The sequence below is a fragment of the Erythranthe guttata genome, chromosome 11, assembly GCF_056151865.1.
Source record: "Erythranthe guttata isolate IM_541 chromosome 11, IM_541, whole genome shotgun sequence".
Taxonomy (NCBI): domain Eukaryota; kingdom Viridiplantae; phylum Streptophyta; class Magnoliopsida; order Lamiales; family Phrymaceae; genus Erythranthe; species Erythranthe guttata.
This window is the reverse complement of record NC_142543.1, coordinates 515,497-538,320: the sequence shown is the minus strand read 5'-3', so window position 1 is coordinate 538,320 and position 22,824 is coordinate 515,497. Positions and strand designations below refer to the sequence as shown.

At 36.1% G+C, this 22,824-nt stretch overlaps 4 protein-coding genes across 5 annotated transcripts; 3 read left to right on the top strand and 1 right to left on the bottom strand.

Annotated features, from left to right (window-relative positions):
• Positions 1 to 231: 231 nt before the first annotated feature.
• On the bottom strand, positions 232 to 3,552 carry LOC105976685 (eukaryotic translation initiation factor 3 subunit E). Its single transcript, XM_013001942.2, has 8 exons — positions 3,137 to 3,552; positions 2,549 to 2,703; positions 1,971 to 2,198; positions 1,761 to 1,882; positions 1,391 to 1,610; positions 848 to 990; positions 606 to 743; positions 232 to 486 (listed from the first exon to the last, which is right to left on the bottom strand). The coding sequence occupies exons 1-8, from the start codon at positions 3,345 to 3,347 to the stop codon at positions 387 to 389; spliced, it is 1,317 nt and encodes a 438-aa protein (XP_012857396.2). The 5' UTR covers positions 3,348 to 3,552; the 3' UTR covers positions 232 to 386.
• Positions 3,553 to 4,488: 936 nt separating this feature from the next.
• On the top strand, positions 4,489 to 6,332 carry LOC105976504 (alpha carbonic anhydrase 4). The gene is made up of 7 exons (XM_088825375.1): positions 4,489 to 4,723; positions 4,816 to 5,033; positions 5,155 to 5,261; positions 5,333 to 5,435; positions 5,526 to 5,687; positions 5,789 to 5,842; positions 5,969 to 6,332. The coding sequence occupies exons 1-7, from the start codon at positions 4,624 to 4,626 to the stop codon at positions 6,047 to 6,049; spliced, it is 825 nt and encodes a 274-aa protein (XP_088681501.1). The 5' UTR covers positions 4,489 to 4,623; the 3' UTR covers positions 6,050 to 6,332.
• A 625-nt stretch (positions 6,333 to 6,957) lies between these two features.
• On the top strand, positions 6,958 to 16,182 carry INO80 (DNA helicase INO80-like protein). 2 transcript variants are annotated; one of them, XM_013001873.2, is made up of 23 exons: positions 6,971 to 7,404; positions 7,658 to 7,745; positions 7,913 to 8,285; positions 8,879 to 9,314; positions 9,399 to 9,599; positions 9,685 to 9,795; positions 10,021 to 10,415; positions 10,509 to 10,617; positions 10,695 to 10,775; positions 10,857 to 11,029; positions 11,376 to 11,501; positions 11,692 to 11,853; positions 11,932 to 11,989; positions 12,135 to 12,365; positions 12,468 to 12,614; positions 12,848 to 13,363; positions 13,646 to 13,903; positions 13,996 to 14,103; positions 14,198 to 14,292; positions 14,370 to 14,526; positions 14,621 to 14,818; positions 14,924 to 15,079; positions 15,618 to 16,182. In XM_013001873.2, exons 1-23 carry the CDS (start codon positions 7,357 to 7,359, stop codon positions 15,867 to 15,869), a joined length of 4,479 nt encoding a protein of 1,492 aa, XP_012857327.2. In that variant the 5' UTR covers positions 6,971 to 7,356; the 3' UTR covers positions 15,870 to 16,182. The 2 variants fall into 2 exon arrangements, with proteins under 2 accessions (XP_088681714.1, XP_012857327.2); XM_088825588.1 differs by lacking the exon at positions 7,658 to 7,745 and having other exon boundaries at positions 6,958 to 7,404.
• Positions 16,183 to 16,378: 196 nt separating this feature from the next.
• Positions 16,379 to 22,698, top strand: LOC105976582 (Nucleoporin interacting component (Nup93/Nic96-like) family protein). The gene is made up of 15 exons (XM_013001822.2): positions 16,379 to 16,771; positions 16,879 to 16,970; positions 17,287 to 17,353; positions 17,602 to 17,661; positions 17,778 to 17,867; positions 17,987 to 18,256; positions 18,483 to 18,578; positions 18,700 to 18,834; positions 19,086 to 19,139; positions 19,246 to 19,329; positions 19,840 to 19,926; positions 20,006 to 20,914; positions 21,403 to 21,584; positions 22,020 to 22,311; positions 22,413 to 22,698. The coding sequence occupies exons 1-15, from the start codon at positions 16,670 to 16,672 to the stop codon at positions 22,491 to 22,493; spliced, it is 2,601 nt and encodes an 866-aa protein (XP_012857276.1). The 5' UTR covers positions 16,379 to 16,669; the 3' UTR covers positions 22,494 to 22,698.
• Positions 22,699 to 22,824: the final 126 nt, after the last annotated feature.

Sequence of the window (22,824 nt, the reverse complement as noted above, 5' to 3'; positions counted from 1 at the left end):
ATGGATATATATCTTCATCTGGTAACATCATCCCTGTAAAACAAAGTCCAGAGAATATTCACACACAAAAAAAAAAAAAAGTCCAAGGGTTAGGGTGAAAAACAATCTTTTTTTTTCGTCAATTTTGAAAATAATTCCAACTTCTTCAAATTATTTTTTATAAAATTTTAGTTTCCAAAATAAATTTGCAATTTCGGATTTTTTTCGAAAATTATATTCCACCACACGATCTAAGAACAAATTACATCCCTCGGCAATTAATTAAATTATAATAAATAAATAAATCATTCGAAACATTACTTGCAATTGCTCTTAATCCAAAATTTGCAAGAACAAAACTAATTATCATTAATCAAGTTATCAACCAAGCACCAAGAGTACAAACTCTATCGTGTAGCCTGCACCTGAGCATGTTCCATGAGCTGGCTGACTAATTTATAAGTGCGGCCAGAAAGTGCTTTAGTGTGGTCGATAAGCTGTTCGTACCTGATAAGGGGGACAGAGAAGTTCGTTCACAAATTGAGAAAAATATAAAATAAAATAAAAATTAAGGATTGGCAAATGGCAATTATAATGTGAAAATGTAATTTATCAAGAAAACTTACACATTGGTGTGATTAGGTTCCATCATAATCGTTCCCGATTCCGTGTCAAGCTTAGCTTCAAGCTTTGAGGTCCTTATAAGATTCACTATCCATCTTTCTGCCTCCTCATATTCCAGATTAAGTTTCTCAGCAAGCACACTGTCAAGAAAGATCCCATATACTAAATTTTAGTAGTGTAATATGAAGTAAAATTTCTAAAATTGATGCTCACTAAAGCGTCACACTATATTTCAGGTATATACCTCATGTCAATGCGCTGATGAATACGGCAGTAGGTCTCAAAGATGAAAAGGCGAGCATTTTCAAGGAACTCGTCTCTTAATGGTACGCCGGAGAAATTTCCTTCTTCTACTCTCTTTCCAAGAAATGGGTCATTCAATATTACCTACATGGATAAAAAAGGGATTTAGAAGATCCATAAACAAAGGCAGAAAAAAAATTAAACACCTCCTCAACATATTCACTTAACAAGAGTAGAATACAAAAACCTATCCCCGAGGTTTGTCTTATCTACAGAAACTATCTTTCTTAGCTTATAAATTACTAATACACCCCTGATTTTTGTCTCTATTTTAAAAGATATGCATCATATTTCATCAACCGTATCAACAAGTATGAGAATCTGGAAGTCGCAAAAGTTGGATAAGCAGATATATACAATCACCGATGCAATCTCTAAGCGTATTCCCAAATCAGACGGAAAGATAAATTACACAGTACATTATCCCAATATTATGAATTTAGGAGTAAATGTGAGTGAAGAACTATTTGGAGTTAGAACTTACTTCTTCGCACTCTTTCATCTTTTCATGAGCCCCATCGAAGTCATAGTTGACATATACACATGCCAAAAACTCAGTAATGGGATCTTTGCAAGAGTACTGCTCTTGCTGAATCACCTTCATAAATTCCTTAAACTGAGGCCGCCTCCTTTTGTTGACGATGAATGCAGTAGCCAGATAACGTAAAAGATGGGGAGCATTTGTTTGAATGGCATTCAGATACCTGAAAGTTATTCCACCATTAAAAATACGCTAAAAAGACTACTTGTTAATTTAAAAGAGAATACACTTAAAGTTAACCAACAAATCATCTATTACATCACTAGAGTAAATGAAGAAACGAGTAAAGAATAAATCAAGAAGAAGGTTATACTTTTCCTGGTTAAATAAGTCGATGATCTGATTTCTTCCGTTGTCGTGATTGAAGAAGATGAACAAACTCCAATGCATCAGCCATATTCTACTTTGGACTTGATTCATAGGAGAAGAGAAACTCTGTACAGCATTTTCATTGTTAGTTTAATACAATTCATGTAAGGAATAAAAAAATGGCAATGTCAACTAAAAGGGAGCCTGGAGCAACCTTTGAGTCAATAATTTCCTTCAAGCGGTTAAGCTCCTCTAACGCAATGTCCCAATTTTGCATCAATATCTCTGCTGCTAGTTTTCCCCATGATGCACTCAAACTATTTTCACTGTTGGTGGACAAGGCCCTGTACTGATATAAATAATCAGCAGCACCAGAGTAGTTTCCACATTCAAACTGGAATTTGGCATATTGGTACAATGCTTCTATCTGTTCTGAACCAATCTGGTCAATAACATCATACAATTTTAATCAGTTAAATTATTTGACATAAGAGATCTTGAGTCAAGATTTCAGCGTTCAAGAAAAAGATACCGAAATTACAAGCCTATAATCATCAAAAATGGTATTCATTAAAATGCAAAAAAGGCAAAAAAAATTCAACCATTTTAATTTTTATCTGTAAAGACAACTTGCAAGTAAATCACGATATAGAAGTGTGAGGTGTCCACCGCCCTTAATCAACTTTACATCTTGTGTAAATTAGCCTCGAGTCCAAACAATAAAAGATAAGCACGCTGATATATGAATAAGTATTTGGAAATTGAAAATATTCACAATTCAAGCAAACAAACCTGATAGCGATCATTAAGCATCTGAATATTATACGGCTTGTCAGCCCTCAATTCCTGAACTGCATTAGAATTCTGCAGAAAGGTAACTAAAGGAGCTGCTCCTTCTTCCAATGCCTTAAGCCTACCTACCACCTCAGATCTCCGCTCCACCATTTCTAAGAAAACAGAAATTCCAAGAAAAACTTAGAGGATTGAAAAAAACCCGAATCCTACCGTCTAAATCCAAACCTAAATAACTAGAGGATTGAAAAAAAAAAAATCCAAAGCTAGAAAAACAATAGAAATTAATAGATCTGCTACTCTACAATAACAAAATACCCTAAGAACTCAAGTAAACATAACCAAACATATTCGAAACAATCTACAATAGCAATTTACATTAGCTCCCATCTAAAATTGAAAATAACGTTCCAGAACTCCCCTGATTTATTCTAACTGTGCACTTATGTGATATCTCAGCTCCCCACAACTATATAAACCATAAGCAACAACAAGAAGAACAGGCAAACAGTATTGCACCACATATAAAAAAAAAACAATAATAATTCACGTGAAAACCAAAATTCTATACGACAGTTCATCAAGTACCTTGCGGAACGTCGTCGGATCGGTAGAGGGATTTGTGAATATCCATGGCGTAATCGACCATGTTTGTATGGTTGAGCAAGTCAATTTTCGACTTCAAAATATCCTCCTCGGGGTACATTCCTCTCTCCTGCAAAAATTCGAGAAGTGGGAACACTAGATGACGATCCAGCTGCGGGCCTATACGCTGCGTCAAGTCGTATTTTGACGTCATTGCCTCTTTTTTCTGAAGAATTTGAGATTGGCTGCTCTCGCCGGAGCAGGGTGACGGCGGCGGACCGGCGGGCTTTAGTGGCGGAAGAACGTTGCCGCTAGTAGATTTGGGTGTTAGGGCTTCTTCAGCTATGGAGTTCTGTACGGATACAGAAGGAAACCTGGAGTATGTTTCTTTAGTTTAGTTTTATTGCATCTAGGCCACCAATGTTTAGAAAATTAGAAATAGTAACCTATTCAGGGGCTAATTGTAATTTTCACCCCCAATAATAATATACATTTGCAATTTGCACCCTATAATTTCAAATTTTACAATATTCGCCCGCAAATTATATAATATATGCTTCCTATTGTTGTAAAATACTAACCATAAAGTTATGTTATTTCAACTTTTGAAATAAATTTTCTTTTAGTGGTCATTTTTCCCATTCCTACGTAATTGAATTAGTTTTCTTTTATAAGAAAAAAAATAAATAAAAGATAATAATTTTATTTTTCTATTTTCCGAATCCAAGTAAAATTATTTACAAAATTTCCATAAAATATATATTTTATTTACAAAATTCCAAATTTTTATTTAGGTTTCACTATTTTATAATCAAAATTGTAAGTCATTTTTTATTTAAAAATAAATAAATAAATAAATTATAAGCAAGCCCAAAGTCTTCTCAAACCCAATATTATTGATCTAGACGATGGAAAAGCCCAATTTCTTTAGGCCCAACTACTAAACTAGATTAAATTATGGGCCAAGCACATAATCTTAAGTAATAAATATTAAATACTACTTAAATATCGTAATTTTTTTCAATGAAAAAAGCAATTTTTTTTAAAGTTGAAAAATGACCTTCAATTTGATTCTTGATTTTTTTTTTTAAATAAATAAAGAGAATATATTTACACAATTTTGAACCAAGCACAAAAGATTTTCGAACTAATAAAACATCGAATAAAATACACTTATTACTTGTATTTTATTTTTTGATCTTATAAGATATGTTAAGAATTACATAAATAAATAACGAGATGTTCTGGTGAATATTTATGGTCAACGGTCAAACAAAATTTGTTGTGTCCGCACTTTTCGGAGTATTTCTATAATTCTATCTTGTATATATATGCAAAGCTGATATTTCTCCATTAATATCATTATTCAAAACATATATACATATTTTCCACCGCCGGAAAACACAGCCACCACCACCGCCGCCAGCTGCGCCGCCACCTCCACGACACCCACCCACGGCGGCCTTTGACGTAATTCGGTCAATCAAATCATGGGCCGCATGCACATTTCCACCTTCTCCATGCAAATTCTCCTTTTCGCCTCCGTTTTCGCGGTCATAAATGCTAGCGACGATCATCGTATGGAAGTCGGTAAGACATCCAATTTAATCAATCCCTCTAAAAGAATTGCGAAAAATTCAATTTATCGATCATTTTAATTATCAATATACATATATATGCAGAGGACGAACATCCGTTTACGTATGTGGGAGAAAGCGAAAAAGGACCGGAAAAATGGGGGCAACTAAACCCAGAATGGCAAATATGTGAAAACGGAAAACGACAGTCTCCGATTAATCTCGTGCACGAGAAATCTTCACCTTCGCCGAGCTTGGGGAAGTTGAAGAAAACGTACAAACCAGCCCATGCTGTAATAAAAAACAGGGGACATGATATCATGGTATTATAATTTTTTATATATTTAAAATAAATAAATAAAAATATATATAAAACAAAAAAAAATTGTTGAATATAGCTAAATTATTAAAGATGTATTTTTTTAAAAATTATATTATGATCAGGTTGCATGGAGAGGAGATGCAGGGGGTGTCGTAATAAACGGGACCGAGTACAAATTAGTACAATGCCATTGGCATACTCCGTCGGAGCATCGTGTTAACGGCCGAAGGTTGTAATATATTAATTAATTATTGTTTATGAGTGATGTGTAATAACATTATTAGTGTTGGTTTTTTGCAGCTTGAATATGGAGTTTCATATGGTTCATAACAACTCACAGGGGCATATTGCTGTCGTAGGCCTCTTGTATACATTGGGTCGCCCCGACACGTTTCTCGAGAAGGTCAGTTTGTCTCGTATATCGATCACCTAATAAATTATATATATTTTCTTATTACTAACAATATAATTGATTAAAATTGCTTTCGATCAGTTTCTAGAACATATTACATCATCGGTTGGAGAGGAAGGAATCGATCTAGGTATCGTTAGTCCCCGGGATATCAAATTCGGGAGCAGAAAGTATTTCCGATACATGGGTTCTCTCACCGTTCCACCCTGCACCGAGGGTGTTATTTGGACTATCATCGACAAGGTGACAACGACACGATTTTCTTTCTTTTTCTATTTATTTGTAATTTATATAATTTTTTATTTTTTTGCAAATGTTCGATTTTTTTATTTTTTATTTTGTAGGTGAGGACGGTGTCGAGGGAGCAAATTAGGGCATTGAGGAATGCTGTTCACGATGTAAGTGACGACATAAAATTCTTGAATCGCTTACGTACTTAGACGATATACATTTTTTTCGGTACGATGAAAATATACGAGAGTCGATATTTATTTACTGAAGCTAGTTATTGTATATTGTTGCAGGGTTTTGAGGAGAATGCAAGGCCACCTCAGCCATGGGGTGGAAGAAACATATACCTATATGGCCCGGCCCGAATTAAGTGAATATATATGGTGAAGAATTGGAGATGAATTAAGTGAATGATATATGTGTGTGTGTATATATAATTATATTAATTATATATATATGTAAAATAATTTGTATAATATATATATATATAAACTAAATATATATACCAATTGGTAACTAATAATTTCCAGCACAAAAGCTGATGTACTATGGTGATTGCCATAGAATACAAAGACATGCAAATCAATGTGTATATGTTTCTCTTATTTTAATATATATTTTCTTAATTGGAATTACAGTAGGAATTTGATAAATTAATAACCTCATTTAAATAATAATATTTACTTCTGATATCGACTTGGTAAAAATGCACTGAATTATTAATTCGATAATTTAATATTTTGTTGAATTAATAGATTTTTGTTAGCTACTCATTAATTTATAGAGGTTTAATTTTATATATGTTTAAAAGGCACAAATCACAATTAGGCCACTTGCATCATGAGATTATGGGTTATTATTAAGGACTTATCTGCATATTAATAAATGCTTTACTGGGACAGCTTAATTATTTGTCCTAAAATGCTTAAAATCAAATTAAACCCATAAAAAGTAGAATCAAAATATTTACCAGAATTAAGTTTGTATTTTTTTTTCTTTCAAAATCCATCTATGGTTTTGATATTGATTATTAAATAATAATAATAATAATAATAATAATAATAATAATAATAATAATAATAATAATAATAATAATAATAATAATAATAATAATAGAAATGGTGAACTAATTTAAGTGAACTAGTAAATAATATATAATATATAATTCTAATTTTATAACCAAATCTCATTTGTCTCCAAAAATTTAAAGATATTAATATTTTTCAAAATTAAAATACTCTTAAATCATATCATAAAATTAAAAAAGTACAAATACAAAATCATAATTATTTTGATGGTTATTTCCAATTGTACCCTGTCCAAAAAGTATTGTACAATTACTTCTGGAACAGAGGAAAAAAAGCTCAGCAGAAGAGATACTGTAAGAAAGGCTCACTGTAGCAAGTGGCGCACGTTAACCCAATCCCTTCGCACGGCTCAAGTTAGCGAAGACCAATGCACAACTCCACCTATGTCCCCGCTCCATCTCTTCTTCCCCTTATCTCTCCCCCACCCGTCACACTTCTCTCTCTCTCTAGGGTTAGGGCTCCATTCCGCATCTTCTCCACCGCCTCTTTTCCGCCCACCCTACCGTAAAAACTTCTCCTTTTAAAAATTCGTCGCCCCCAAATGCCCGTCGCTGAATTCTGGTTCCATCGATGTGCAATCAGTAACAGAGCTTATGGACTCCAAGCGGAAGTACTCTTACGCGAATCTTTTCAATCTTGAGGTACGGGAGAATCTATCTGTTCTTTGCAATTGATGTGTGCGGGGGTTTCTTTTGCTGCGATCTTGTTTCATGTGGAGTTGGGGAATTTTTGTGATGAATTTGTGTAGACATTTTTAGGGTTTTATTGATTTTGAAGTGTTGCTGTGACGTGGGATAGTGTTAATTAGGGCATAGGCATTTTGGATACATTGGTTTATCTTTTGATGAATTGAGTTTATTATGCCTGGTATTGATTTTTGGGTTTTTTTGTTAGCCTTTGATGAACTTTCAACTGCCGAAACAAGATGAAGATTTTGATTATTATGCAAATAGTAGTCAGGATGAGAGCAGAGGTAGCCAAGGTAGGCAACTTGGTTTACTAGAAATTTTATGTTTGCCTGTTGTTGTTGAATTTGGACATGTATTCGTATAATCACTGTAGGAGTATACATAATACATGCATGGGCTACCGTTATGTACTTCAGCTGTAAAAGTTACTGAATATATTCTCGACTTATTTTTGTTGCAGGGGATCATATGAATGGAATAATGGCAGAGAGGGGGTTTAAGAAGAAGAGACGAGGTGCTTACAGTAGCGAAGAAGAAGAAACTGGTAGTTATAGTCCATATATTTCGGAGGAAAGATATCGAGCAATGCTGGGAGATCATATTCAGAAGTATAAGAGGAGGCAGAATTACACTTCTCAAAGTCCTGCTCCGACAAGAACTGGGACAACGGCGATGAAAAACAGTGTAGTTCTGAAAGATCACAAACTAACGAATGATAACAGAGGATTGCTGCACAAGTTTGAATCCACGTCAGATTATCCCAACAATAGTAATTCCCAGAAATTTGGAGGTTATCCGGAACCAGATCTTGGGTTGCAATATGGTGCTTCCAGGTTTGCGTCTCTCCACTGTTTTCATCATTTAGAGGCAATGTTATTATTATTGATTAAATAAATTTATATCATATGCATGAAGTATTTTGCCGTTTTAACTTAGTGCACTTCAGAGCTTTAGAATTTTAAGTTTATTACTGGTTTTAATTTTTGCCAACTATATAATGCTAGTTATGATTGTTCATAGTGCACTTGCTTCTTTTCAAATGCCTGACGATGTTAGCTTTGTAGTGGAGTATCGTCTTAATCACTACAAACTAGGTGGAATTGTTGTTATTAGAATAAGCAAAAGGTCACCCTTTAAATAGTTGTGTAATTTAAGTATTGTAGAAATATGTCAGAAGTTATGTCGCATGTTTTTGTCAAGATATATGGAAAAGCAAAGAAGCTCCCCCTTATATTTAGGCTGACAAATAACAAGAAAATAGTTTGTCTAAAGGACACACACTCAAGCACCACGTTAAGAGAGGCTCCGATACCACTAGGCCAAGTCTTAGTTGGTATTATTTAGCATAGAGTAGATGGGCTGTTTGTTCATGATGCAAGTTGTATCTATAATACTGATTTTTTGGTGCATTGGTCAAAATTTTCAGACCAAATCTTGAACCTGCATATCTGGATATTGGGGATGGCATCACTTATAGGATTCCTCTTCCATACGAAAAGCTCTCATCATCCCTCAATTTGCCAAGTATGTCTGATATCCGGGTGGAGGAATTTTACCTAAAGGGTACCCTTGATTTGGGGTCATTAGCTGCGATGATGGCTTCTGATAACTGGTTTCAGCAGAGAATTAGTTCAGGGATGGGTGACTCCAAGCCCCAGTATGAATCACTTCAGGATAAACTGAAAGACCAGCAGATCAATAACTCTGCTGAAAACTTTTGCCTTCAAATAAGTGAAGCTGCACTGCAATCCAATGGCATCCCAGAAGGGGCAGCTGGAGGGATTAGGCGATCCATTTTGTCGGACGGTGGTATTTTGCAGGTTTTTTATGTGAAAGTTTTGGAGAAAGGGGATACCTACGAGGTCAGAAATAATTCATTCTATACTAATACCTATGTATAGTTGATCTGATTGTTAATCATGTGGGTTTAATATGTGGTGTTACAGATTATTGAGCGCAGTTTACCCAAAAAGCCAAAGGTGAAGAAAGACCCTTCTGTTATTGAGAGGGAAGAAATGGAAAAGATAAGTAAACATTGGGTTAATATAGCAAGGAAAGATATTCCGAAACAACACAGAATTTTCATCAATTTCCACAAAAAGCAATTAACCGACGCAAAAAGGATCTCCGATACCTGTCAAAGAGAGGTTTGTGCTGTTGTGATGAATCCACACTTTTCTTGTGCTCCAGTTTTACACCATGAAAAATGCTCTAACCTTGTTTATTTTTCAGGTAAAAATGAAGGTTAGCAGATCCCTTAAATTGATGAGGGGTGCTGCATTTCGGACAAGGAAACTAGCTAGAGACATGCTAGTATTTTGGAAGAGAGTTGACAAGGAGATGGTACATATTTTATTGTTTTCTTTACTGTATTCAGGTTAAGAAAACGTTGATCATCAACTCTTTTAAAAGACTTCGTTAGACAAACATTATTACTGAGATGAAAATATTCCTCAAATTTGGATTTTTCTTTATGATTGTAGTAAACATTTGTTGAGTGGTGGCATTTGATTCCATATGGTTTCTACTTTGTCGAACATTTTACCTACATAATTCTTATATGTGAAGGCGGAAGTGAGGAAAAGAGAGGAAAAAGAAGCTGCAGAAGCTCTAAAACGAGAACAGGAACTTCGTGAAGCAAAGAGGCAACAACAAAGGCTCAACTTTCTGCTGTCACAGACAGAGCTTTATAGTCATTTCATGCAGAATAAGACCTCACAGCCCTCTGAATTGGGTGAAGAAAAATCTGGTGACCTAGAAATGGCTTCAGAAGCTCAGCAGGAGGAAGAGGACCCCGAAGATGCTGAACTGAGAAGGGAAGCTCTGAGAGCTGCCCATGATGCAGTTTCGAAGCAAAAAATGATTACAAATGCATTTGATAATGACTGCTTAAAGTTTCGGTTAGCTGCAGACGCTGAGGCCCCTCTTCAAGATGAGTCTAGCAACATTGATTTGCTTCATCCGTGCGTACCCCCTTCTCTCTACAATATCTCCACCTCCCAAATTTTAGTTGTATAAATAGCTATACTCTAACCCATTGTATATGATGCTCTCAGATCAACCATGCCCGTGGCATCGACAGTGCAAACACCCGAGTTGTTCAAGGGTTCCCTGAAAGAATATCAGTTAAAAGGCCTACAGTGGCTTGTTAATTGTTATGAGCAGGTAACAAAATTTTCTGAGTGTCTACCCCATTTTTAGAAGACTGGTTAGATGACTTTTTAACGCACGTAACTTTTTAGGGCTTAAATGGTATTCTTGCTGATGAGATGGGACTTGGAAAGACAATTCAAGCCATGGCATTCTTGGCTCATTTGGCCGAGGTAATTAATTGATTAATTAATCAGTGGTTTGAATTTTGGAACTATTAGCCCTTCTTTTACTTTACTGTTTGTACTTTACAGGAGAAGAATATATGGGGGCCTTTTTTGGTTGTTGCTCCTGCTTCTGTCTTGAATAACTGGGCTGATGAAATCAGTCGTTTCTGCCCTGACTTGAAGACTCTTCCATATTGGGGTGGTCTTCAGGAGCGTACGATACTTAGGAAGAACATTAATCCTAAGCGTCTCTATCGAAGGTGATTTATCGTTTCTATCATCCTTAAACTTTATTTATCTGCTAATCAGTGTGATGAATCGGCCGATTCTTGTATGACTTTTCCAATTTTACATGTCACAGAAACTGGTTCATTTTATTTCAATAGTAAGGTGTAACTGACTAACTGGTATTAGTAACCGTGTGTAGCATGACATTTTGTATGTTAATAAGAAATATGTTGATACTCACAGCTACATCAAATGATACTGTCTGAAGTGATGTCCAGTTAAAAATATTGACTTCTTAACAGTGGTCTAGTGTATCATTCAAGCATACCAATTCCTCCTTTTTTGCTTCTACTGACAATACTCGAATTAACATGTCAGGGAGGCTGGATTTCACATTCTCATTACCAGTTACCAGCTGCTAGTGTCTGATGAGAAGTACTTTCGTCGTGTAAAATGGCAATACATGGTGTTGGATGAAGCTCAGGCAATTAAAAGTTCTAACAGGTTTGGCCACTCATATTTTTTTAGTTTTTTTTCCATGTAAAACACTACAAATCACGAGTTTATCTAGAAAGTGAATCGTACCGAGTATCTTTTTCTGGTGTTAACGTGTGACAAAATTACTTGTTGTATATGAGTATATGTATTGATCTAAATGTACCTCTAATACCAATGTTGGATGTTGAGATGGCAGTATAAGATGGAAGACACTGCTCAGTTTCAATTGTCGGAACCGCTTGCTTCTGACTGGTACTCCAATTCAAAATAACATGGCTGAACTGTGGGCGCTCCTACATTTCATTATGCCAACTTTATTTGATAGTCATGAACAATTCAATGAGTGGTTTTCAAAAGGGTATGTCTCTTCCCTAGGTTCTAACTCTCTCCAAGCTTCAAACGTTATTTTCCTCACAATTCTTCTTGGCTATAACAGAATCGAGAGTCATGCAGAGCACGGTGGGACGTTAAACGAGCACCAGCTTAATCGATTGGTGAGAACTGTCATTAGTTTACTTTCTATAGCCTTTGAGTGCATGTTGTGAGTCTGCAATCAGTTGTGTTACACGTAGTTAGGTGGTATTAGATCCTGATTTTCTTTTGCTTCTGACTCTCTCTTTCTCCAACTTCTGAAAACAGCATGCAATTCTGAAACCTTTTATGCTGCGGCGGGTTAAGAAAGATGTGGTCTCTGAGCTGACAGGAAAAACCGAGGTTATGGTGCACTGTAAACTAAGTTCTCGGCAGCATGCTTTCTATCAAGCTATAAAGAACAAGATATCCCTTTCTGAGTTGTTTGATGGAAATCGTGGACATCTTAATGAGAAAAAAATTCTGAATCTGATGAACATCGTCATTCAGCTGAGGAAGGTGAGCTGTCGATTGAATTCTATATTACTTTGGAAGTTCTGTTACCATTATTTTAGCTTTAAATTAACAATATAACTAATGTGTTTTTATTCTGCACTTTAGGTGTGCAATCATCCAGAATTATTTGAGAGAAATGAGGGAAGCTCATATTTCCATTTCGGGGAGATTCAAAATTCTCTTCTCCCTGCTCCATTTGGTGAACTAGAAGAGGTTTTCTGTTCTGGCAGTAGAAATCCTATCGTGTATGAGGTAATTTGAAGAGATGCTCAGCCTTTAGTTTTTACTATATTCTCCTGCCCGTGTAACATTTTATTCTTGCACCGGACAGCATTTTAAGTGTAATGTGTACATGGGCAAAAATTTGCTGTTATGATTTGTGTAACTCTGCCGGTTTTTTCTTTAGTTTCTTTTTATTGTTGATGAATATAGTATCATGTACTATATGTCGGTGCTGAACATTTTTTGTTTTCAAACTCAACTAGATACCCAAACTGGTCTACCAAGAAGTTGTTGACGGTCCCAACATTCAAATTTCAGAAGCTGGTCAAAGGTTAAGTCGAGAGTCATTCGAGAAGCATTTTAACATATTCTCTCCAGAAAATATATTTCATTCCACACTCCAACAAAGTGGAACATTTGGATTCGCCCGCTTTGTCGATTTATCACCAGCCGAGGTATCGTTCGTGGCAACTAGTTCATTCATGGAGAGATTATTGTTCTCGGTTATGAGATCGGAGGAAATGTTCGACCTTTTGACGGAGAGCAGTGATGACGACATCGAATGTGCTCGTATTGGAAAGGAAAAAGTACGAGCAGTAACACGAATGTTGCTATTACCAAGTAAATCAGAGACCGATTTACTTAGAAGAAAGCTTGCAACAGGTCCTTCGGATGCTCCATTCGAGGCTCTAATCGTACCTCATCAAGATAGGCTTCTATGCGATGTCAAGCTTGTGCATTCAGTGTACTCTTTCATTCCAAGAACTAGAGCACCTCCAGTATGTGTTATATGTTTATTTCACATGATTTTTCTTTTGCTGTTAATGACTTTTATGGGGTTTATTGCAATTAGTGACCCTGTGTTATATCGAATTGCTAAAATAAATCCCTACGATTCAATTTTTTTTAGCACACCACCCCCTAAACAGGGGTACTAATTGCTAAAAAAAATTAAATCGTTGGGGGTTTTTGCCAATAAAATAACTGGGGTACTAAATGCAATGAACTCGACTTTTATGTGTACTAAAGTCTTGTTTGGGGATTCTGTATTGGGCTATCAGATAAATGCGCATTGCTCAGATAGAAATTTTGCGTACAAGATGAATGAAGAGTGGCATAACCCTTGGCTTAAGAGGATGTTGATTGGATTTGCACGTACATCTGATTGTAACGGCCCCAATAAGCCCATTCGCCCTCACAAATTAATACAAGAAATCGACGCTGAATTACCTGTTTCAAAACCTGCTCTTCAACTTACCTATGAGATATTCGGATCTTGTCCACCTATGCAACCGTTTGACCCTGCAAAGATGCTCACGGTCTGTTCTGCTTCTCTGTAACCCTCTGCTTTTTAATGGTTCCATTATAGTGCATCTTTGTGAATTTTTTTTTTCGGTTTTTTTTCCTCCAGGATTCTGGGAAGCTTCAAACCCTTGATATACTGCTAAAACGTCTACGAGCAGGAAATCACCGTGTTCTTCTTTTTGCTCAGATGACAAAAATGCTTAATATCATTGAGGTAAGTTTTTTCTAGTCACGGTGGCAAATTTCAAAGCCAACCCCTTCAATTTAATTCATCCACTTAAAATGCAACCTTATCATTTGCTTTCCAGGATTATATGAATTATAGGAAATACCGATACTTGAGGCTTGACGGGTCATCCACGATAATGGACCGTCGAGACATGGTGAAAGATTTCCAGCACAGGTACGCGATTGGTTAATTTTTTGCCGATTTTTATTTCTTTCAATATGGAATCTTTCTGAGTGTCGAATTATGCTCAGGAGCGATATTTTTGTGTTCTTGCTGAGCACAAGAGCTGGTGGGCTTGGAATCAACTTGACAGCTGCAGACACTGTCATATTTTACGAAAGTGATTGGAATCCAACTTTGGATTTACAGGCCATGGATAGAGCTCATCGTCTCGGTCAAACTAAGGATGTCAGTTTTTTTTTTAATAAATTTAAATTCCAAGTGGCTTTGGGTTTTGATCTTTATAATGCATGCACTAATATGTTTCTTTTCATCACAACAGGTAACTGTGTACCGCCTAATATGTAGAGAGACGGTTGAGGAAAAGATTCTGCAGAGAGCCAATCAGAAGAACACAGTTCAGCAGCTTGTAATGACAGGTGGCCATGTTCAGGGTGATCTTTTGGCTCCTGAAGATGTTGTATCATTATTAATCGACGATGCTCAATTGGACCAGAAACTCAAACAAGTTTCGCAACAGGTCTTTATTTCATGTTCTAATTCACATCATTAATAAATACCAAATGGTTTTATTCTTGAAAAAAACGCAATCAAAGATCTTGACGTTATTTTATCTGCTAAACAGGCTAAAGATAGACAGAAGAAGAAAGGTGGCGCCAAAGGCATACGTATTGACTCAGAAGGCGGTGCTTCTTTGGAGGATCTTGCAAACATCGAATTGCAGGATAATAATGAATCTGAGCTGCCCGATCCCGACAAATCAAAGTTCAGCAGCAAAAAGGTGATAAATCTCTGTCCGCCTATGAATTTTCTGATTCGACTAAACATCTTTGTTAGCGATTTCGGAAAACTTCCATTTTATTCGAAAGTGAAAAATAATTCCAATTCCGTTCCAAAGAAAATCGTAAAATTCGGAATCTCAGAAAATTGGAATGAAAAAACTTGTTCCGAAATCGAAAAATTTCAGATCAAAATTGCCGGGATTCGGGATTTCCAATGTCTTCTTCACCTATAATGTCAAATGCATAACAATATTGATATTATAAGTGTAATTTTCGGCAAAAATTAAAATTTTCGGAAAATAAATCGGATCGGAATTCGGAATCTAATAAGTATTCCAATTTCATTCAAAAAAAAAAAAAACGGGCACAAGAAATTGGAACTTCTGGAATTCAGTATGAAAATTATTGTTCCAAAATCGGAAATATTCAGATCAGAATCGAGGAATTTGTGCTCTCGTAACTTTAGGATTAAATGAAATCATTTTTTTTCGATTTTCGTTTATTGACCTCTATTCTTATGTGTAACTATTGCCACAGAGGAAAGCTGCTACAGAAAAGTCAACGCAGTCAAAACCGAGGCCACAAAAGGGTTCTAAACAGTTGTCTCCAAAACCGACAACAACAATGGACTACGAAATCGACGAGCCCCCACAGAACACCGACACACAAAGACCAAAGAGGTTGAAAAGACCGACAAAGAGTGTAAACGAGAATATAGAACCGGCATTCACAGCTGCTACTACTGCTAATGTATTTCATCAGAGCTCTGAAAATTTAGCTGCTGAATAAAAACAGCTGGATTGGATTGAAAAAGCTTTGGAAAAGAGTAGCTGCTCAAAAAGACTGTACTATATATGCTAATGTATTGGACAGTGGGCTTAACTTGTAGTACCTTGGAACTGAGGTTTATACTGTGCTGTGCCATAATGGGTGAAAAAAAAAATAGAGGGGAATTTTGTATAGTAGTGTTGTACAGATTTATTTTTTTAGGATTTTACTATTGCCAGTTTTTTTTTCTGGTTTTACTCTTATGTAAGAGAAAAATAGTTGGAATGTATAGCTGGATAATTATTAATTATACTTATTTCCCCATTATCTTTAACCCAATTATCAATTTTAAGAATGTGAAATGTTTAATTTGATATTTAATTTTTTATGGATATATTTTTTTTTAAAGAAAAACTATTTTAAATTGAATATTTTTATTTTCACAATTGAATATTTAATTAATATGTTTTAATTGTAAATTATAATAAATGATATTCATATATTTGTTTTAATTACAGTTTTGGTCCTCCAAGGTTGAACACATTTCACCTTTGATCCCCTATTGTCAAATGGAAAGGGAAAACTATTTTCTGAAAATAAAAAATAGAAAGAAAAAATACAGCGGTGCACAGGACTTAATGTAGGTTGCGTCACACACGATCAACGGCGTCAAAAACTTTTCAAATTAGGGCTTTTAAGCTCCAAAACCCCTCCAATTTTTGTTTACTCACACTGCGTATACTGTAAGCGTTACACTGATATTTTCTCTGCACTCTGTTAATCAGAGTGCGTGTACTGCGTGTTTCTTCGTTTTTATCGCAATGGCGAACGATGCGGATATGAGTGGTTGGACCGATCTTCTGCATTCCTCTTCGAAGCTTATCGAACAAGCTGCTCCTTCAGCTCAGTTTCCGCCGCTTCAGGTTTCCGTTCGCAATTCACCTGAATTCTCTGTCCGATATATGCTTTGTTTTCGGTTTCATAATTCGGTTAATTTGAATTGTATTTGGCGTTGTTATGGTGGAAACAGAGGAATTTGGATCAGTTGGAGGCTCTGTCGAAGAAGCTCAAGGCAAAAACCCTGCGAGCCGAAGCTCCTTCCCAATCTATTGCGGCTACTAGGTAGTTAGTTATCTTTTTTATTTTCCTGAATCTTATTTACAAGTGTCATGTGTGCTTATTTTGCGCTACTCGATTTTTGTATTATTCCTGGTTTTCAAGTTGAAATATCCTGTTGATACTTTATGCTCTATAAATTTCATGTTTTAGCTTTGAAAATTGATAAAGAAGAGCAGAGTCGATGAAATTAGGAAGTTCATAAACACATAGTACTATGTGTTGTACCATCAAACGGGTTGCTGATGATACTGTTTGATAGTTTTTCGTTTTACATTTCTTTTTTAATAATATCTGAAATGAAGTATTCTTCAATCGGCAGGCTATTAGCTCGAGAGGGGCTAAATGCAGAGCAGCTTGCTCGTGATCTCAAGTCATTTGAGCTAAAGGTAAAAATAAATTTTCATTTCTAATCACTTTTTCCAGAATGTTATGAATGAGTGAAATTTTTTATTCTGGCAGTTGATCACTAAACTACTCAAACTTCAAAATATCCGTTGTGTTTGAATATGTCATTTATTATTTGATCTACTAATTTGATGTCCTTTTCTAAATTTATCTAAGATGTTTAAACTAACATAACTCGCTCTTTTTTTCTCTTTTATTTGTTTGTGTTTGGTCGTACTCCCTCTCAAAGACAACATTCGAAGATGTCTTTCCAGCGGAGGCGACGACAGTCGAAGAGTATCTTCAGCAGGTATTCCTCCTTTTAAAAGATTAGACATAGTTTATACCTTACATGATAAAATAATGAAAGAAGTAAGGTTTTTCGCTGAATTTTATTTTCAATGTGTATGCCATTGCTGCAACCAGGTCCATGAAATGACAATGCTCTCAGCTGTTCAGGAAGCTCAGAAGGATAATCTTAGAAGTTTCAATGATTATATGATGTCAGTTCTGGAGGTGAGTATCTTTATTCTTTATCATTGTTATAATTCTCAGCTGTATCTCATGTTGGTAATATGTTATTCCGCCCTCTATTGTTTTCTAATCTCATTTCCATGGCAAACTTTTCTTCACAGGAGGACTGGCAGAAGGAAAAGAGGGACTTTCTTCAGAGCTTGAGCCGAATTTCGACCCTACCCAGAACTGATATTCGTGATTCTAATAGTGGGGTTAGTCGGCAGGGTCAAATAGTGCCTATGACTTCCAGAAGTGGGGTTTCATCTGCTCCATCTAGTTTGGAGCCTGCACTGTTGGCAAATAAACCTGTGATTGAAAAAAAGGCTGCCGCATATGCTGAAGTTGTGAAGAGTCTTAATGCCGCAAGAAAGAATGGCTCACCCTTCAAAGTAAGAACAACGTTGTAGTTTTACTGTACACAAATTTCTGTCAGGTCAATTTATCATTCAACAAAATATACGTGGGCTTGGTTTATCCGGATTTCTGAATTACTGAATCTGTTTTGTATGAGTTATTTGTTCAAAATGAACAGAGGAAATGGATTCCATAATTTCATGTAGTTGCTTGAACTTTGTGTAAAGTTAACTCATACCTAGCTAATTCTCTTTCTTCCAGCCTGCTGCAGCTTTCAGAAATGCGTACGAAAGTCTGAAACTCGACTCATCTGGTGCAAAATCTGTTAGCATGCTGAAAATATGGCACCTAATTATGGTACGATGCAATCATTTCTTCTATATAACCCTTACTTTCTCAGATGTTTTTTCTCATGGTTGAAAACAAGGTCATATCAGAAACTTGACACTTTTATGGTGATGCATAATGTTATTGACAGACATTAATGGGTGAGGATCCAACTGTAAAACGGAGTAGCTCCAGAAGAATGTCTTTAGTAATGGGGGCTCGGCGCCATCTGGAATGGGGACACGAAAAGTATGTGATGGATATGATTCATAGTCATCCTGCGCAGGTAAATTCATGTTATATTCTTGTTGATACTACCTTTTTGTCATCTTCATGGCGTTTGTTATACATAAGTATACATCTTTAAGGATTTTTCAATCACTGAATCTGATTGCATTGCTTGAATGTACTTTCTTTCAGTATCGGCCTCTTAATCCCTGCTTTGTTGTGAATGTAGTCCATATTATAGCCTGAAGTATATACCACAATTATTTAATGTTTAATACGGTTCATGTTCATCTGCTAATGTGTTCGTAGGCTGCTCTTGGTGGCGCTGTTGGAAATTTGCAAAAGATTCGCGCCTTCCTTCGGGTTTGTCTGACCTTACTGCATTGCAGCCAAATATATTCAAGCTCAAGTGTGTAAAACATCTTATACTCTAATTTTTCAAGGTTTGCTATAACTTTTCCTTTTGCAGATGCGTTTAAGGGACTATGGAGTTCTTGATTTTGATGTAACCGATGTCCGGCGACAACCTCCTGTAGACACCACTTGGCAGCAGGTTTGACACTATTCTTGTAATTGTTGGTCGACTGATAAATTTGGCACATGCCTCTGCTATGGCTGAGATATTTTGGTATCCTTGGTTCCTCAGTTATCAGATTAATCGTCATACTGAGTCCCGATCTCTTGTCCATATTTCAATTATATTAAACTCAATTTTTTTTATTTCATATCTGAAATGCTTCAGAGTCTTCTATGTAATGTCAAATGGTGTATGACTCTCTAGACATTCCATGTCATATTCTTAGTGGTATGCATTAGTTGAATAACAACAGAGACATAAGTAAGTAAAAAGAATGATTATCGCGACCTCTAGGTTTAATTGTTTTCGATTTGTGTGAAAACAATAGCTGGTCTATAATGCATCCCCCTTGAAGGGCTTTGCAAAATAATCCCGTCATTTTGACACTGAAATATTAGAGAAAAAAAAAATACTTTTTGCTAGGTTGTGCAGTCCAAACTAATTTTTCTCCTCTCATACTATTTTCTGTCCTCTGCTTAATAACAGATATACTTCTGCCTGAGAACTGGCTATTATGACGATGCTCTAGGAGTTGCCCGAACATCTCGCCTGTCGCAGCAATTCACTCCTCTGGTATGAATGGCATAAATGCCCCTTCCTAATAATTTTTATTTCGCTAGTCCATAAGCGTATGAGCTTCTTATCTTGCTAGCTTGCCGAATGGATTGCTACTGGAGGTATGGTATCAGCAGAGACTGCAGCTGCTGCTTCAGAAGAATGTGAGAAAATCCTACGGATGGTTGACCGGGTAGGCCGGCCTTCATATGACAAGAAAAAGTTACTCCTTCATGCCATCATATCTGGTTCCAGGAAGCTGGTAGATCGGTTACTTCGAGAATTACCTACCATCTTCAATACAATTGAGGATTTCTTATGGTTCATGTTGTCTGCTGTACGAGACAGCTCTGGTGGCTCCTCTCCTTCAGTTGTCCTGAATGGTGGAACATCACCAGTGTATAGTTTGGAAGATTTGCAGGCATATCTAAATAAGTTCGAACCATCATATTATACAAAGAACGGAAAGGACCCTTTGGTGTATCCGTATGTTTTACTTTTGAGCATCCAGTTGCTTCCGGCTGTTGTCCATTTGTCCAAAGATATGGGAGATGATGGATATAGTATTGATTCCGTGCATATATCAATCGTACTAGCCGACTATGGTGTCCTTTCAGAAGGTTCTGTGTCTGGACAAAAACTGGGAGTGATGGATGTTTTTGCTGAGACATCTAGCATTATAAGGCAGTATGGAGCAGCCTATTTGCGCCACGGTGACTTGTTAATGGCACTAGAGTATTATGCTCAAGCAGCTGCCGCTTTGGGCGGTGGTCAATTATCATGGATTGGAACAGGTAACACAGATCAGCAAAGACAGAGGACCTTGATGCTAAAGCAACTTCTCACAGAGATTCTATTATGTGACGGTGGTATATATCTTTTGCTTGGCTCAAGAGGTATTGGAGAAGAGGGTCAGTTGGGAAGATTTTTAACTGATGGCAAGACAAGACAGCAATTTCTGATTGAAGCTGCTCGACAGTGTCAGGATGCTGGTTTATATGATAAAGTAATCCCTCTTTACGCTTTTTATACTTCCGCAAATGTGAAATTGCATGCTCATTATCTAATTTTCGACTTTTCATTGATTGTGCCAAAATTGTTGTTATACACATATATTCGCCAAATGGTCTGGATAATGTGCTGTCCATATCTGTCCACGAACCCCTCTCTCTCGCATGGATTGTAGAATGTTTAATTCATATCTTCCAATGTGCAATTATTAATCTGATTTTCAGCATTACAGAGAGTATTTATTATATTAGCAGTTATATAGGTGTTGATTAACCCGCTATCTGCATGGGACCATGAACAAGCTTTATAACTATTTTTTTGTGTTGTTTGTTTCCCTGAATTTCATGTTATTGATGTCAACTTTGTTATTGCCAACTGTTTGTTCTTTTTGCAAAATATTTTCGTTTTCATTTTTTTGTGTTTTTAAATTTGTAATTGATGTTCACCGATCTTTTGATTTATTTGAAATTTTTTCAAATTCAGTCTATAGAAATTGAGAAAAGAATTGGGGCATTTTCGGCTGCATTGGATACGATAAACAAGTGTCTATCCGAAGCAATATGTGCCCTATCACGTGGTAGACTGGATGGCGAAAGCACGATTACTGGGCATATACACTCTGGGAATGAGATCTTAGAGACATTCAAATACTACCCAGATATCAGGTTTTTTATTTCGAGCTTTGTTCATGTTTCACATAAATTTTCTTCTACACTTGGCAGTTTTACCATACATCAGTGAAAATATTGACCTCACTGCCTCGTTTTCAAACTTTGCTGGTTTGGCAGCAAACTTATATGTCACATGTTAGTAGAGTTATCTCCGATATAGTAGTTTGCACTTCAATTAATACTTCAAACTTCGTGTTGCTTAAGTTGATATTTGAATGACGTCTGTTACATTTTCACCATGGCTGCAACTTGCCCAGAAACTCGTTTTTGCAGCTATGCTAAAAAATGCCATTCTACCTATTAACCTTACGTTCTTTTGGACTTCTTAATCTTCGGGTTTCGAAATTTCGCCCTTTTCGTTTATTCCTAGCTATTAGTGGCTGGACTACTGAATTTTAGACTTAACTTCCTTATCGTTTTTCTCCGTAGTCCTCAAGAGAGAGCAAATGTAATGGAGCAACAAACTGTGCTAAGACAGCTCGAGGCTATCTTAGCTATCCATAGACTTGCAAAATCCGGAGCCCATTTAGACGCATTGAGGGAAATTGCAAAAGTTCCGTTTCTTCCTCTCGATCCAAGGGCAGCTGATTTTATTACAGACGTTTTCAAGAATCTATCTCCACATGTTGAAGCTTGTGTCCCATGCCTTCTCAAAGATGCTTTTAATTGTCTGGATAATGTCACAGACACCGATGGATCAATTCGTGCTTTGAGAACAAAGGTGAATATCTTTTTGTTTATTTTTAATTATTGTTGTTGTTGTTGTTGTTGTTGTTATTATTTTGAACCGGGATTGATATTAGTACTCTTCTGATTTTGCAGATTACCAACTTTCTTGCGAACAATTTGAATAGGAACTGGCCACGTGAATTGTACGAAAAGGCTAGTCGAAGCAGCTTCTGAGTGATGTACTTGGAGCTTGTTGTGTTGTACCTAATCAATCGATGAGGATTGCTTTATATTGATGATTACCTTTTGGTACTTATTGTTGCTCGGATTAATGAGAAGTGAAAATTCATTACCTGCCTATATTTGCTAGAGTGAAGATCATCTTATATGTTTTATTAATTTTGGGTGCTATTAAAATGAATATTGTTATTTATTACAATTCTTAATTCGTGTGCAGCTTTTTTGAACAACACTTGAAAAAAAAATTTAAAAAAATTACAGTTTCCATCCTTAAAAGTTTGTATTGATTTTATATTTGGTCCCTAAAATTAAAAAAATTAAAAAA

Coding starts and splice junctions, on each gene's coding strand:
- LOC105976685 (XM_013001942.2), bottom strand. CDS start 3,347: ATGACGTCAAAATACGACTTGACGCAGCGTATAGGCCCGCAGCTGGAT. Junction 1,883..1,970: donor AGGAAATTATTGACTCAAAG/GTTGCTCCAGGC, acceptor AATGCTGTACAG/AGTTTCTCTTCTCCTATGAA. Junction 487..605: donor GAACCTAATCACACCAATGT/GTAAGTTTTCTT, acceptor CCCCCTTATCAG/GTACGAACAGCTTATCGACC.
- LOC105976504 (XM_088825375.1), top strand. CDS start 4,624: ATGGGCCGCATGCACATTTCCACCTTCTCCATGCAAATTCTCCTTTTC. Junction 4,724..4,815: donor CGATCATCGTATGGAAGTCG/GTAAGACATCCA, acceptor ATATATATGCAG/AGGACGAACATCCGTTTACG. Junction 5,034..5,154: donor ACAGGGGACATGATATCATG/GTATTATAATTT, acceptor TATTATGATCAG/GTTGCATGGAGAGGAGATGC.
- INO80 (XM_013001873.2), top strand. CDS start 7,357: ATGGACTCCAAGCGGAAGTACTCTTACGCGAATCTTTTCAATCTTGAG. Junction 9,600..9,684: donor CCGATACCTGTCAAAGAGAG/GTTTGTGCTGTT, acceptor TTTATTTTTCAG/GTAAAAATGAAGGTTAGCAG. Junction 11,854..11,931: donor AATGAGTGGTTTTCAAAAGG/GTATGTCTCTTC, acceptor TGGCTATAACAG/AATCGAGAGTCATGCAGAGC.
- LOC105976582 (XM_013001822.2), top strand. CDS start 16,670: ATGGCGAACGATGCGGATATGAGTGGTTGGACCGATCTTCTGCATTCC. Junction 17,354..17,601: donor TCAAGTCATTTGAGCTAAAG/GTAAAAATAAAT, acceptor TCCCTCTCAAAG/ACAACATTCGAAGATGTCTT. Junction 20,915..21,402: donor ATGCTGGTTTATATGATAAA/GTAATCCCTCTT, acceptor TTTCAAATTCAG/TCTATAGAAATTGAGAAAAG.